Raw genomic sequence first — 16,435 nt, 5'->3', positions numbered from 1 at the left:
GTGATTTACTCATTTGATTTTGCCAAAGCAGTTTAGAAAAAGATGCCATGGTTGTATTGACTCTATAAATTCCCTTGCTGAAATTTAGGGAAAAATCTAAGTGGAGGAAGACAGTTCATTTAATTTTCAAAGTAGTAACATTGCACCAGGAAAAAGGAGAAGCTTGTTTCCCCCCTGTATGATGATACCTGACTGATTTATCCACAAACATAGGTAAGATATCTTATGATGATGTTGATGGAAGAAATGCTTTTTTATACTTAAATAAGCATAACACACTCTATCTAGATTTCTTATTAATGGCAAGCCTTCCCCGCAGCATTCCCCCTTTGCCTGGCATTGGCATGAAACACTGAGACCATGCAACAGAGCCCTCCTCTCATGTGACAAATCCGCCTGGAGTCCAGTATGAGAGACCATTTCAGTGCCAATAGGAGAGACAGACAGACAGCTACCTAGCTTTAGGGTTGTGACACCAGACAAGTGCCCATACAACTGGAAACTGAGAGGTGCCCAACTCACTCTGCTCCTAGGGGTGAACCTCTTGGGGCAGGGACAGATGTCTTGGAAGAAATATCTGCTTTTGAGGAAACAGAGATAGCTTAGACTTAAAATATGATGTGCTAGATTTTGTCTCATGTGCATTCAGCTAAGCTGATCATCAGATCTGGTGTGAGGAAGGTGCATGTCTCCAGCTCAGACTGACAGGAACACCAGGAGTTTGTATTTTCCTCAAGGAATTTGTCGACAGGAATTGTGCTGCATCATTTTGAGTTGAGAAAAGGCTGAGCTACTGCTCACAGGGTGGATGCAATATACAAACCTCCTTACAAGCATTTTCTGGTAGAAATGCACATAGGTGAATGTTTAATAACATCCTTAACTATCACTTAAATTCATTGCTGTAGACAGTGCAGTATCATGATACTGGCAGCATCATAAGTATGTTCTCTAAACAAACATTTTCTATTTATTTCTAAAATTATTAGCTTTCAGAAAGGAAAATAAGAAATCCATGTTGCATAGACAAGAACAGCGTGCATGTGTTCAGATGAGGGTACCACAAAGCTGCAGTTCCATCATACAAGACAGACAAAGATGCTTTGAGAAATTGCCCATGATTTCTTAGATGCTTTTTGAGCAATTTCACTTGCAAACTACTGAACCTTCAAAGAGGTAACAGACATGCTTTCATCTGCACCACCCACTATGGAGTGAAGTCAATCCAGATAGTTCTGCTAGGAGGATTTGTAACAAAGAAGTATGTTTCAGAGCTACTTTTAGGTTAGATACAATCTGCATTTTTAACGCATATTTCACTATACATGAACCATTTCTATGGAGAACAGAGGCAGACAATCCTGAATGGTGCAGAATGAGAATGAAAAAACCTGAAAAGACCGCAGGATGTAATCATACCAAAGACATCATCTTGATAGCATCATTTTGGATTTTCATGAGCTGGTTGGCTTAGAGTCAATCAACACCATAGACATTGCATTTTAATTTTTTTTAATAAAAAGATATTTGCATTAAGTATACCAAACTCCCCAACAACCCCCTTGAGAATGATGGTACTAGCAAAGCACTACACACATTGCCTTGCTGATAACTCCTCTTACCCACCATTGTTCAACATATAACCACTGGCAACAGCTCTATTCTATAAAACAAACAAGTTCAGATAACTGAATCTCATTGCAAAGAATGCATCTGACAAAAATTGTGGGAGTAATGCATTCTTATTGGACATTAAAACATCATTATTAAGACTTGGCTTTCAGTTCCACAGTTTTTGAGGCTTTTAATGGTTTGGGGATAGCTTGGTGCTCACCAGCTTCGAAGTATCATTTCTGCTCTACAGCACCTCCAAAAATGCATCATGCACTGATGACCCCAGAAGGTCAGGCAAGTCACAGAATCACAGAATGGCTTGGGTTGGAAGGGACCTTCCAAGATCATCCACTTGCAACTCCCATGCCACGGGAAGGGACACCTTCCACTAGATCAAGTTGCTCCATGCCCCATCCAGCCTGGCCTTGAACACTGCCAGAGATGTGAATACATCATACACTGTATCTTCAGGGATGGAATTTGGAAAGTCATTTGGGTATCTTGCAGAAATGGTATGTTTAATCTAAATCCAAGTGCACCTCATTGCAAAGATACTCAGTAAGAACCAATGCAGCTATCACTACCTTACGGCCTGCTGTACAATGAAGTCATACCCTTCACATTTAGGGAACTGATCTTTGTTACATTGCTTCCAACCATACTATCTCACCAAAGCATTATAAAATGCACTGAACATACGTGGTATAGTGGTGTTGCACTGTAGTCATTTGGTTGTGTTTTTAAGAAGCTACTGTGGAATGTACAGTTAGAATTGCACATATAATATATACACACCTGGAACTGCAGAAGCTGTCACAGCAGTCACACAGCTGTAACAGCAACCCACAGTACAAAACCAGTTTTTACCAACAGTATCACACAGTAACAGTAAAGTGAGGAGTCCTCCTGGCACACCACCACCAGAGCTTCACCACTCCTCATACGCAGTAATAGACTGCTCAAAAATACCATTAAATTGCAGTATCTTAGGATCCAGCTCTGCAGCCCACAGCACCATAGGTAGTCTCACTCACCACAGAGAGAGACTCTCCACACATGTAATAGCTGTCCACTCCAGCAACGGTTTCCGGGCTGGGTGGCTCCAGAAGTCAGCCCCATCACTAGCAGTGCTCCTGCCACTGTCCAAGCACTACCCATTGTCTGCCAGGGATTCACCCTGCTTGCCAGATCGGGTACAAAAGGAATGGTGCACATGCAGCACATGCTCTGGAGAGAAGTAGGGCAGGCCCTTAATGAGGTGACCTTGGGAGCAGGAAAACCAGCTGAAGAACAGTGCATGAGGATTCCAGTCCTATGCTGTATGAAGCCAAGACAGAGTGCATCACACAGTCCTGCACCCCAGAACATGACAACACCTCAAATGTTCCTACTTATGTCATCACAATGTAATTCAGCAGGTACTAGACAGAATGAGGTGTACAGAATTGGTATTCAAACAGAGCTAAAGAGCATACAGTTAAATATTCCCCAGTAATCACACACCCCCCTAGCTGGTAAGGATTGTCTTCTGGATTTAAAAGAATTGCAGAATCAGATTCACAAGTTTTGTTAACAAAGTTATTTATCCCATTCACTGCAAAACTGAAAGGATTAAATGAATGAGTTAAGCTATTTACCTGTTATGGATAGGTCCTCTGAACTTTGGGTCAAATTTCCTTGGTTCACCTGCATTTAAAATAAAAGAGTATAAACATATGTCCTTATTTAAAATAAGATCTATAGAGAGGGGGATGTTAGCAGCAATCTTTGAAGAACATCTTCCATATATTCCTATTTAATCAGTTCTGTTAAAATCATTTCAAGTAGGCAATATCAGTAATCCACCAGTACAATGACCTAGTTTTTGTAGATGAGATCAAAGCTTTTTTTCTTCTATCTTAAAAACTTTGTAGGCCTCACATTTACCACACAATAAATTACCTCAGCATACATTCTATCACTAAACCTCTGCACAGTGTTCACAGCAGAAAGTTGCTGATAGTTGAGAGATAAGGATTATGTCTTGTAGTCACGTTAAGTGTGTTCGGCAGAAAGTGAACCTACCTCTCTGAAGCTGCAGGTTAAACCCTTCTGGTTTTTCTTTAAAAACCAGTTTCAAGTCATACCTGTATCTAATGTTCTACTTACAGCCTTGCAGAGTTATTTGGACTTTGCACTGCTTCGGCTGCAAGACTGCATAGACACAGAGCTGCAGGTTTGCCCTTTTTGCACTGGGATTACGAGATGATGAGGCATGGCTGGAGACTGCAGAAATTCTGGGCTGACCTTTCTCTCTCTACACAGCTCCACTTGATAGTGCAACTGCTCTGGCTTATATTCTAGTAATATTCCTTACCAAACTATACTAAGAAACTGCCAAACACCAACCCACCACTGTGTGCTTCAAATGGACTTGAAGACAGTGAATTACAGCATGATTTCACTTAGGAAAGAGTAACACAAGTTTATCACAGAATTTAAATTTTCAACTTTCAAGCTACTGTATGAAGAGAGAGAAGCAATTTCATCCTTCATCCAACAAACCAGGGCTGGAATTTTTCCTTTTGAAGCTAATTGTTCAGTTTCATGGGTTTTTTTCCAAGTTCAGTTGCAATGGAGATTTACTGAAGCAAACTTTGTGCAATGAAAAATTACTTCTTCATTCAAATGTCAATGCTACAATACAGATTAATGCTTCAGAGTGCTTTCTCACTGCCTCCTTAAGGATCTCCTCCTCTGAATATGCCTTGTATTGAATGGTGTAACCAGCCTAAGCTTTCCCTTGCCCACAGAAAAAATACTTCTTCAACTAGAGAAGAATTCAGCAATTACTCAAAAGCAGAACTTACTTATTAACTAAATACCACACTTTGTTCTTGGCTTCTATCAGAAAAACCTTATCAAAATACACACCGGCCAGTACAATAAATAGAGCAGATAATAAAATTCTATTTGCCTTTCATCTGAGGTGTTTAGGTCCACCTTGCTAAGCTCCTAAAACAAATGCATTTTAACACAGGAGAGACTGGGAAAGCTAAATATTGTAAAGGTTATTCCTCTTTACTTGTCTTCTCTTCACTCATTTCTCGTAAGTAAGCCATTCTATACTTTTAGTCATACTTCTGTTCCTTTTCTGTACATTTTCATAGAATCATAGAATAGTTAGGGTTGGAAAGGGCCTTAAGATCATCCAGTTCCAACCCCCCTGCCATGGGCAGGGACACCTCACACTAAACCATATCACCCAAGAGGCTCTGTCCAACCTGGCCTTGAACACTGCCAGGGATGGAGCATTCACAACCTCCCTGGCCAACCCATTCCAGTGCCTCACCACCCTAACAGTAAAGAATTTCTTCCTTATATCCAATCTAAACCTCCACTGTTTAAGTTTCAACCCGTTACCCCTTGTCCTATCACTACAGTCCGTAATGAAGAGTCCCTCACCAACATCTGTGTAGGCCCCCTTCAGATACTGGAAGGCTGCTATAAGGTCTCCACACAGCCTTCTCTTCTCCAGGCTGAACAGACCCAACTTTCTCAGTGCTACTAGACAGCACTGGAAAGGGAAGGGCAAGAACTGCATGGGATATTCAACATAAATATTGGCTGTGATTTACACAATTATACAATGACTTTTTCTGATAGATCTCAGTCCATGCCTAATAACTCTTTCTTACAGTCTACTTCCACTGAACCATCCATTGAGACCCCAGGTCCTCCCTCCTGAATGTTAGTAGTCCGCTTGCTCCCATGACCAGAGGAACCTGTCCTCCAAAGCTATTCACTATTTCCTTGATGGTTTCAACAATGAAGTAGAATGAACACTGAAGCTGTGCAGGTGACAAGTGTTAAAATACTTCTGGAGGCAGAACCAATGGGATTTTGGTGAATGATTTAACAATTCAAAGGGATTTTTGTAAACTGATGAAAGTGACAAACTCCATTCACAGCAAGCAGCCAGTTTTTCAAAACCACAACAGGCTTTCAGCAGGGAAGCCATACACTTAGATTCTGCTTATAGATGTTTCTCAAGTCATTCTGTGTTGTACTGAGAAAGCTTGTTGACAGGGGCTGTCTCTTGAATATCCAGGATATCTCCATCAAGGAACAGTTCTATAATGTAATCAGCTGGGCCAGATGCAATGTGTTTCCACAAGTGTCCTCCTTTCCATATGATCATTATTAACAGAGTAAATTATAAATAGCTCAAGTTTTGGTATTTATGTCATGCATGCGTGCTTATGAAATGGAACAAAGAAAATGCACAGGAAAAGATACATGTATTTATGGAGCATATTAAAGTGTAGCAGGTGAACTCCACAATACTGCTACAATGAAAACTAATATCCACTAACCAACAGGCAAGAAAATGAACCCAAAACACTCCAGAAAATGAGCCCTGATTCAGATAGAGAATTTCATCTCTATCAGGCAAGAGGCGGGGTGCTATGAGATTATAACTCTATTCTGAGTTAAGAAGACACTAAAGTCCCCTGACAGAAGTAGCCTGTAGCATCACTGTTTGTGTTATTCTCATATTCCCTACTTAATTACCAATTTGGGGGTGAGGTGGGAATTAGGTGGGAATATGAAAATTAAAACATAACTCCTGGTAAAAGCAAATCACTTCCTTTGCCATAAAAGCCCAAATGTATTTAGAAAGCAAATTCCGAGCCGTAAGAGTTTGGTAGACACAAGGAAGAAAGCACTTCTCTGGAATAACAACTGTTATTTTTTGATAAGATTAAAAAAATGAGATTACATTCACTCTTTGGAGATGAGAGATCTATTTCACACGCTGATTTATAACAGGAAACATTTATACATTGAATTATAATATCATTACAAGAAATATTTCACAAAATATTTCATTTTCCAGTCCTGACTCCAAACAGATGAATTTAGTTGTTGCATTTCATCACTGTAATAATTTTAAAAAGCAAATCTAAATTATCTAAAATAAAAATCAGCAATGTATATATAGGTTTACCTTTGAACTATGATCTGAATAAACTTGCAAATACCATGCTGGAAAAAAATAGGATATTGCTAATAACTGAAGAAGTTACAGAAAACCATCTGGGACTTGATCCAAGCCCATTAAACTAAATTGAAATAACACAGTTGAAATAAGTGAAACTTAGACCAGGCACTTATAAACTGTCGTAAGAAAGCAGATAAATTACCATGTTTTCCATAGTAGTTCTCATCTCTATCCATGTTGCTGTACCTGGATGACTTTAGCAAGCTGTCGTGTGGGAGATACTACCTGCAGGCTCCTGTGCTGCTAGCACACTGCCCCCAGCAAGCACAGATACATCGAAATACTACTTAAATAGATTTTAAAATAAAGCTGAGTGTCAGGGACTCTCTAATGAGAATGGCAAATTCCAGAGTAGGCAAGCCTACCACTCACTGACTTGCCTACCTTCTGCAAGCCAGCCTGATAGCGTGAACAAAGAGAAAGGACTCTTATCAGCTTGTATAACTACAGGGTATAAGCAGAAAGGGAAATGTGTGTACCTGAATAGCATTTGTAAAATAATCCTATAGGAGTCAATACAACCCCAAAAAAACCCACTGATGCTTTGCTGGGAATAAGATATCATCGTTGGTAATTATTGTGCTTTTGTAGGCTGTGCTACTGCAAGAGAAAACAGTCTTCACACGTCACAGCTGGCCATGTCTTTCTTCCTGTACACATGCAACAAGCTGTCCCAAAATACAAACCGTACAAGTAGGGAAAGTAAGATTTACTCTGACACGTTCAAGTCTAAAGTGTACACTGTCTGTGTAGATCACCCTGTCAAGTGGAACATTTCTCTGCAGGAGGAGTCATAATTTACTAACTTATCTTCTCGATAGAATTGACATTTTGCAATTCTGCACAGCACAAAAGTTCAGAACAGCGGAGTTGGTGTCAGAAAGTCTTGGCATTGTTACTTTTGATACTGTAACGCTTACATGGTGAAAGGAACTACATGGCGTCACAGAATGTGAATCTGAAAGCCTGAAGCCATTAAAAAAAATGATAAAGGAAAAGCAACCAACCTCTCCTTTTAGCCACAAAGGAACAGAATCCCTGTGTGGCCATCCTGACCAGCAGGAAACTTACATTCTCTATGAAAGATGACCAAAACACCTATAGTAGAATTCTGCAATGAGAAACACATACACTTGTATATGCATTCCTACAATAGCTTTACAAGACAGGGCTGAACTACATGCAGGAACAACAGAAGTAACGATTTTAAGTTAACCCTGTCACCATGTAGTACACAAGGGCAAAGAAGAATGATCTCCTACTACAGTTCACAAATGCTCTCTGTGACATGAAGCTATAGCCCGTTTTGCTACTACAGAACACAACAGCTATTTTAAAATGTTTATCAGGTGAGATATTTAGTACACCCACTATCGGCACCTGATGGTAAAAATAATATGAGGATGCAGAATAGTATTTGGTAAAATATTGACCCTTGACTGAACTCTCATAATTCACTGGACTTCCTGCTATCCATAGGCAAATACAAGGAAAGGCAGGGAAGCCAAGTGACTGATGGCACTGTGCTCCTACTGAGGTTTGCATCTCTGTCAAAGGCTGCTTCAGCGAATCCTGATACAGCATAGTAACAGAAGGCCTTGAACAGCGCTAAGCACAGATGTGCACTAACTAACATGGCATTTGGCCAGCAGTGTTTCACTCAACTCTAATAAAATGCTATTTCTGCTTTAATAACTACCAGTTTCATCAGGTTTCTTTCTTGGTGTGTGGTCAATTATTGCATGTGCCCGTGCCTAGAAATGGCACGGCGTTTTACTAACCGGTACTTTTATTGGAAAGGTGTTGGAGCTGTATGTGTATGTGCTGCTTCCCCCTGCTGGAGTAAATCGGTACCTTCAAGTAATCCATAGTATTCCAATAATAATGCCTCAACAACAGTTAATGACTCCTTTAGGGCAAGTGTATCAATCTGCTACTGCAATGCTCAAAGATACAAGAGCACAAGCCAACAAACTGGGTCGCTAGGAAATGCTCGGGGTGTGTCAGGATTGAATGAGATTCATCCCATTTGATGTTTCTCTACAAAACCATATGAAAATTCTGATGCTTCTGCCTGCCTCTTGTGGGTAGGAGTAGGAAAAACCAAAATAACACAAGTTCTTGCTCAATTCATCTATCCCTTTCAGGAGCAGTCTTATTGTACTGTCTGAAAGCCTAGCCTTTGCAAGGCTACTGTCTCATTTTGCACAGAATCCAAATGACTGTTTGAGATTTACTGCTCTTTAGTAGCAGTCCATTTTATTTTATTTTACTTAAAGATTACCTTTTTTTTCTTTAGGCAATCTTAAGCCACACTGTAAATCACATATAAAGTTCCATATACAGAAACAGCCTAATGATCTTAGCAATATAAAATAATGCATTCTTACTGCAGGACTCAAATGTCTAGAAGCAGTATATGAATTCAAAAGGTTGGCATTAGTAGAAAAGCAGCTCTTCCAATAAGCTCTGTACCTGCTCTGCAGGCCCACACAGGTTTTCTTTCCTCTTCGGAAGATTTAGGTATAACTTGTTTGTTATGAGATCATACACTGACACACACATAAATTCCAATTAGAATAAAAGCACATTTATGATTCCTGTCCTGTGTAATAAATCATACTAAACAGTAGCCACCTTTGAAATTTCTTTCATTGTGAGCGTATGAGTCTCCCTGTTTGCTGCTCTTTCAGCCAGGAAAGCTACTGAGGGGATGAATACAACTTACCCTGAATTCCATTTTTAAATCCCAAGGACAACAAACTTAACCTGACTTGGGGCTGGGGGGTTGTTAGTTTGTGTCAGCCATTCACACTGACAGATTTTTACCAGAGCAACTAAATGTGAATCTCTTTTAAAAGTTGAGAACTCAGTGTAAAAGTCTCAGTGAGTGGATGCCAGACATCAAAATGCGAGTCAGCAATATTACTACATTAAAGAATTGTACTAGAGTTTTAATGTCTTGGTCTTATATTAAGTAGAAGTGATTGGGGACAGTAACTTAAGAAATAGCAACATTAGGTGATTAAAATCAGGGCTAAACACATACTCTGGGTTCTTACAGTGCAATCCACAGCTCTGTCTTACTTTGGGCATCTAACAGTGAAATAGAAGTCTATGAGAAGAGGACAGCAGCACCCAGCATGCTGAGGCAAGGGCTGATTAACTAGCTAGTAGGAAAACACTGACAAAATAAGTGCAACTTCAGCTCAGTTCTCTAGAGGCTCTTGTGTGCCTGATTCTGGGCAAAATTCACAGCCCTGCCCCCCTCCCTGGAGATTCTATCCAAAAAAACAAATGAGGCATTCTTTCCCTAAAAGTACATGCCAGAAGAGACGATGGTGCCTGTCTCCCACTGAACAAATAGAGCACTCCAACTGGAGATGGAGGAGATCTAAATTCAGAGCCCTGCTGCAGAACAGCAGGATGCAGACACTCCCTTAGGCATGAACAGAAAGGCACCATGTGCTGTCAGAGGTACTGTCAGAAAGGACACAATTATATAGATGTTCTGTAGTTCACAATGGGTCCAAGGATCCAACCAAGAATCCTGTCCCTACTCCAATATTTAATACACAGCCAGATCAGTAAGTTCTTTCTTTACAATAAGAAAAGGATGATTTTTCCTTCCTTTAAATGGTTTGATCAACATTTCTTACTATGTTATTACACAGAAGTCAGGTTATTTTCTGCCAGATGCCAACAGTACACTTATCATTCATCTTACCAGAAATACCCAGAATGTAGGTTTCAAAAAGATCTAACTGGTGACTGGCACTGCACTGGTAATAATAATGCAAAAGGGAAGTTAGTAAAGTAAAGAAAAAGCACCTCCTCTATCATATGACAATCATCCAGATTTTGAATCAAATTATTTTGCAAGAGGTTTTTGATCAAAGAAGAGGAACTTCAGTAACAAATAGCAACCAGGACAGGCACATTTGTATTAATGTACAATGCAGTAAATCCTCCAATAAGCTACACAGCCAAGGGAACAACCCTTCATGGTGCTATATACTTGCCTCTGCATTAGACTAGTGTGAATTCATTCCCTCCTGGAATTCTCTGAAACAAGAGGGGAAAAAAAGGTTGTGGTTCAACAGCAGAACAAACAACACTACTTGCAATGTTCTGTCTTGTACATTCTCTAACCACCCCCACACAATTCTTCCAGTTCATTTCCACGGCCAAGCATTCCTTTCCTCCTGCAGTTCTCCACCAGCTTTACATTAACATTCCCTGTTTTTCTGGAAAGGCAAAAGCATACACAATAAGTGCTTCTGAATGACACTGTGATCACTGGCTGCCCACTGTGCTCAAATTATTTGTCTGTAGACAGCCACCACTTTGGATGTTCTAGGGTCTGACTAGGGAGGCAGTGGTCATGAAGGGCACACTCGTGAATTAGTGCTGAAACCCAAATGATATCTGCAGCCAGTACTGCTTTTATATTACTGACACTGGCTCATGACCTGAAAAAATTCAGGGGGGAAGAGGGAAGATGAGGCGGCAGGTGAGACAAACGGGTCACTTCATCACCTAAATGTCCTTTCCTTTAAGCAGCTGCAAGGACACATCTTCACAGGTAAGTCACAGCTTCCCATCCACACTTGGTCTGAGTTTCAAAAATGACTGCCACTGACTAAGTGGAGCTGAGAGCTTCCAGCACCGCTCACAAATCAAGTGTCATCTCCATAGTCTTACTGGGGGACATGAGAACAGAAGAGGATGGAAAACACAACACAGTGAAAGACAAGGGCTGAAGAAGGTTTCAAGAAGACTGAAGTACTATGCCTTTTTACCCATGATGCAGAGCCCAGGCCACAGGCACTACGTATGTACATCCCATAAAGAAACTTGCCTGGAAATCCTGAGGCCAGTGAAACTCCAATGGAGAAGGCTGACATTATTTTCCAGGATGGTAAGAAAACCAAGCACTGAACTAGGCTCCAAGAATCATAGGTTTTAAAAGGAATGTTATTGCATTGTCCTAATTAGCCATGTATCTGAGGAATCATGTTCTCCATGTCATAGCCCCAAGACAAAGTGAGTGACAACACATCATACACCCGGCTATCAGTCTGTCCAAGAACTGTGCAATGTTTTTTTCCTGAGGGGTTGCCTGTACAATCAACATGTTTCCATGTTCACTTAACATTAGCTAAAACACTTAAATCTCTTTGACCAGCATATGATCACGTTTCAAAGGTCCACAGCTAACATTCTCCTGATACCAGTGATAACACTGGTGGTTGGGCAGATTTTGAAATATACCGGTTGTCAAACAACTGTACACAGAAAGGTGATTGAAAACATACAGGGTTAGTATACTACAACTGAATTCACCACTAAGCTGCAATTCTGGCATGTGATCAAGAATGTTAAGAGCTAGGGGAGGTTTTACACTTCCCTAAAGATCAAATAGCAAGTTTGCTGTCAGTTTGGAACACCTACACAGCTCCATTAAGGCTTCCATTCCTGTGGGCTTATTAGCTGTTCCCCAAAATTATTCTTTAGAGATTACATACTGTCTGTTCTTTTCCCTCCCAGCTTCCAGGTCTTATTCTTGTTCTGGGACTACTGCAGCCACAATTTCTTCTGGAATTTCCAAGCAAAGTCACAGACATCAAAATGCTTCCGAAACAGAGCAAGTGTGTAGGATGAGTGCAACCTCAACTATTCTATGAGCCTGTGAGACATTTTGTCAGACAGGGATTGGGCCCAGAAGACTGGGTGAACTCTAGAGAAAAGCAAGCTGTTATCACACAGTCGTGCTTGATGTAACTGTTTCGTTAAACATCTCATTTTCCCAACATTTTTACTTATTAATCCATCTAGGATGGGTACTTGGTCTTGAAACATACTCTCATGCTTTAGAAAACTACAGCATCTTTTCTTCTATATGAAGACTATATTCAGAAATACAGCCTTTGAAGATACTTTAACTGGAAAAAGTGGTGGTTTGAAATAAGCAGATGCTTCCCACCCAGGACCAGAAAACACAAGAAGTTTCCCTTTCTAGGCTGCTTTACTCCAGTTGATCAGGGACAACAGACTTTAGCCAAGTATTTTTTTCTCCTAGCTGAGTCTCCAGCTCCAGATGCTTTACACACCCTTACACACCACTGCAACCTTTTCTAGTTTGTCCTATGCTGCAGAACACTGCATGCAGATACCATACCATACCATCTGAGACCCTTTCTGTAAGTCATTAAAATAACACTGAAATAATACCTTCATAAGCTCAGAAGGAGGGTATTATCCATCAGCATTTACCATTAATAAACAAACCACTGAACTGTTTCTACTGGGAAAGGAAGTACAATTATATACATTTTTGAGATACAAAAATGTCAGGTGAAGGAAAACAAAAATTGGATTATTCTGGACTGTGTACAACATCTATATGCCATACACAAATATGTTTTATTTGTATAAATGAATTCAGTAACTTTGCAAGCAAGGGGACAGTCAAACCCACAACCTTCTGAATAAACCAGTGTCTAACTCACAAAAGCCATCTTGAAACCACAGTAATCAAAGCCGTAACAGTGATGCATGGTTTTAAAGATCTGTCCTCCTCTGCATACCAAGCCTCTTCCAAAGGCTGCTGATTTAAACTAGGAATGGGCAGTTTACCTGGTTTTGGTTAGCTGAGTTTGTCCAATGAGCTACCATTCTCTGTGAAAATTTGACATCAGGAATCCTAATGTAACATGTTGTTAGAACATCCAACATAAAATGTACATATCTACCATGTGTCTCATGTTGTTCCATAACTCCAAATGTAACTAATGTTTAAATTCTTAGTCATGATTACTTGCCTAGTTCTCATAAAGCAAAACAGTAAGCCAAGGTTCCATCCTTTCTACCCCTCCTCCTTTTTATTAAACATTTTAAAATTAAGGTTTTTTCCTTGAAAACAATATATCAAGCATCCAAATTTTAAAGACTGTTGCCTCAGTTTTACCTCCATTGTTTGGCTCTTCATGCCTTTGAAACTCCATTCTTGGTGTGTACTACCCAGCTCCTAGTGTGGTACACGTGTACCACCCTGCTCCTGGTGTGTGGTACATGTATACTACCCTGCTTCTAGTGTGTGGTACATGTGTACTATTCTCCCATTTCAGCAGCCCTCTGGCAACGTGCCTGCTGAGCACATTTAGCAACTGGTGAGTTCACTTTCATAACTAGGATCCCACTTTTAGGAAGAACTGTATTCCTGTATGTGAGCATAGGAATTTGAAACCAATCTTCTGGGTTTCTGAGATAAGAACAATAAAAACCCCATCACTATTACTACAGACGAAATAAGCCTGATACTGACATCAAAGGGGAGGCATCAAACATGTAAGATAACTTTCAGCTCTAGAGCAAGTTGTAACAAGGGAAAATTTACATTATTCATACTCCTCTACAGTATGCTTTTAGGACTAACAAAATTTATTCCACTAAATGTTTAGCACTCCAGTGGACTCTGATCTTTGATAATGACTGCAACTTCCAATGGGATGGAAGCTTGGTCCTATGTGATTAATGACTTCAAAATGGAGACAATTCACAGACATTCCTTTAAGAACTGAGATAAAATACTAATTCAAAATCAGCTCGTATTCCCTATTGTATTTTTATACTATCAAGTATCCACTAGAAAACAACTCTCATATCTATACGGTACCTTCACGTTAAAACTTATTTAGCAAAATCAAAGTTTCTTTGAGATGCAAACAGAGCACTTGAAGTAGCATTACGAATTATGTTTTCCTTCTATGTGAGCACAAGCATTTGAATAAGATCTTTGTAGTTTCGGTCAGCTCAAAAGAAGAGAAATGCTATGAGGGTGTAATCTACTGACAGCAGCATACCCATGGTTCCATCGTCTTGAATAACATTAGGAAATTATAGTCATTTCTAAAAATTTCAACCCAGACATCACGATTCACTTCACAAACTCCTGTCTCTCAGCCTTTGTTTTTCAATGGCATATACAAATATTCACCCCCTCAGTCCTGGGTTCACTCCTGGTCCCTGGCCATGCCGGCCTCATCTAGGTGTCCGGGGACAGCCCCAGCCCCCAGGGCAAACCCTGCCCTGACCACAAGATGATGACGTGCAGAGTGGCCACTTCATTTTCCTCAAAGACAATGTACCAGAAATTCAAGCATATTTAACACTGGTAAAATATTTTCTCTTAAGAGAATATCCTCCAGGATGACCTGAAGGGCTGCTCTACACAAACATTGCTAAAATACCAACAAAACGTGTATGCAGAGCAGTAGCTGATAAATTACACTGCATTAGTCTGGACAGTTCAACATACCACAAGTATGTTGATAGTTTAAAGCATTTCTAAAAGCTACAAAATATGTTATTTTCCCTTCACAAAGGGGTTTTTTGAACCACATGCACACAGTTTCATGTGAAAGCCTAACTGCCTAATTGCATGAATGATTTTTGCACTTGAGTACTGAGCTGGTATGATATTTGAATATAAAAATAGCCAGTTATGCTTTAAACTGATTACATTAGGAAAACAACAGATTTGTCTAGAAAATGAGTGAAAAAACCTTATCATTAGACACTTGCTCATTCACTGTGTTTTCTATACAGAGACACACACCTTGTAGAGATAGTCTTAGGACAAAAAAAAAGTAAAAAAAAAAAGAAGAAAGAAAAAACGCTAAGAATGATATAAAAATCATATAAAGAAAACCATTCAGATGGAGATTTGTGACTTGTGACTACTGCTGCTTTAACAGAGGTTAAAATTTACATCTGTATAACACTGTACATAAGATGCATTATGATGAATGTCTGCCTTTCTGAAACTAGTCTATGTACTGCACACTGTCTGGTATAATGAACAAAGAACCAGCTCTCCGTGGCTGTTTCTGAACCGTTAGATATACAGTTACAAGAGGAGTTTGTAAGATTATGTTAATTAGATCCAGTATTTTAATAGGCAGACACATTTTCATTTATTCTGCCTTCGTTTCTGAGACTGCTGCCATTTACTCTAGGATGCGCTCTGCAGACTTACTGGTGTTAACAATGGCTCTGTGTATCTGGAACAGTGAATATATTCACACAACAATAACACAGGAAGGTTTTAAGAATTTATCTGAGCAAATCAATCCCCTACACTTGGTTAGAAATGGTCAGAAGTGAACCTTCATTCCAAGGTTTTTCTGCTTTTATTAATAAAAAACAGACTTACACTATATTCTTTATTTTGCCTTCTTAAAAAAATCCTCTGGAATCAAAAGCTTGAATCTGAATAAAGCCAAATGTGTTCTTAGACAAAAGAAGGGGACTGTGACTACTGATGTTTTTTGTCTCTATTGATCCCAAAAAGCACAACACATTAAGCTAAGTTGGCCAGCACGCACTGAGCCAAGTTCTATCCCTTGCTAATAAAACTGTTTATAATTAAGTAATTCAACATTAGTTAAAGGGTTTTGCTCCTAAAACGAACTTGTCAGCGCTTCCAACATACACAATTAATGAGATATTGTTACACTCATGCAGAAAATATCACTGTGCATCTAATCATCAGGTGCCACAATAAAAAAAAAAACAAATACTACTTGAATGATTATCTGAAAATTGTATGAATGATTTTGAATGTAAGAAGATTAAATCTGAAAATCTTCACGTTGGTTAGACAGCTGGGAAAAACTCTTTAACCTGTACACAGGCTAACTTGCAACCATGTTTTACAGATGTGCATCCCCAATCCTCTGTAGAGAGCACTGTGCATTATGAGGAAAGTCTTTC

General features: G+C 39.6%; 1 protein-coding gene across 4 annotated transcripts in view; it reads right to left on the bottom strand.

Moving 5' to 3' along the window:
* SLC44A5 (solute carrier family 44 member 5) overlaps positions 1-16,435 on the bottom strand; it is a 94,482-nt gene that overhangs the window by 41,853 nt on the left and 36,194 nt on the right. For all 4 annotated transcript variants that reach the window (XM_034063481.1, XM_031050758.2, XM_034063482.1 and 1 more), the window contains exon 4: positions 3,252-3,300. In XM_034063481.1, the coding sequence (XP_033919372.1) occupies positions 3,252-3,300 (49 nt within the window). The remainder of the gene's footprint in view (positions 1-3,251; positions 3,301-16,435) is intronic.

Source organism: Melopsittacus undulatus, chromosome 6 (assembly GCF_012275295.1).
Source record: "Melopsittacus undulatus isolate bMelUnd1 chromosome 6, bMelUnd1.mat.Z, whole genome shotgun sequence".
In the NCBI taxonomy this organism is placed as follows: domain Eukaryota; kingdom Metazoa; phylum Chordata; class Aves; order Psittaciformes; family Psittaculidae; genus Melopsittacus; species Melopsittacus undulatus.
The sequence above is the reverse complement of the archived record's forward strand: the minus strand, read 5'-3'. Positions and strand labels throughout refer to the sequence as shown.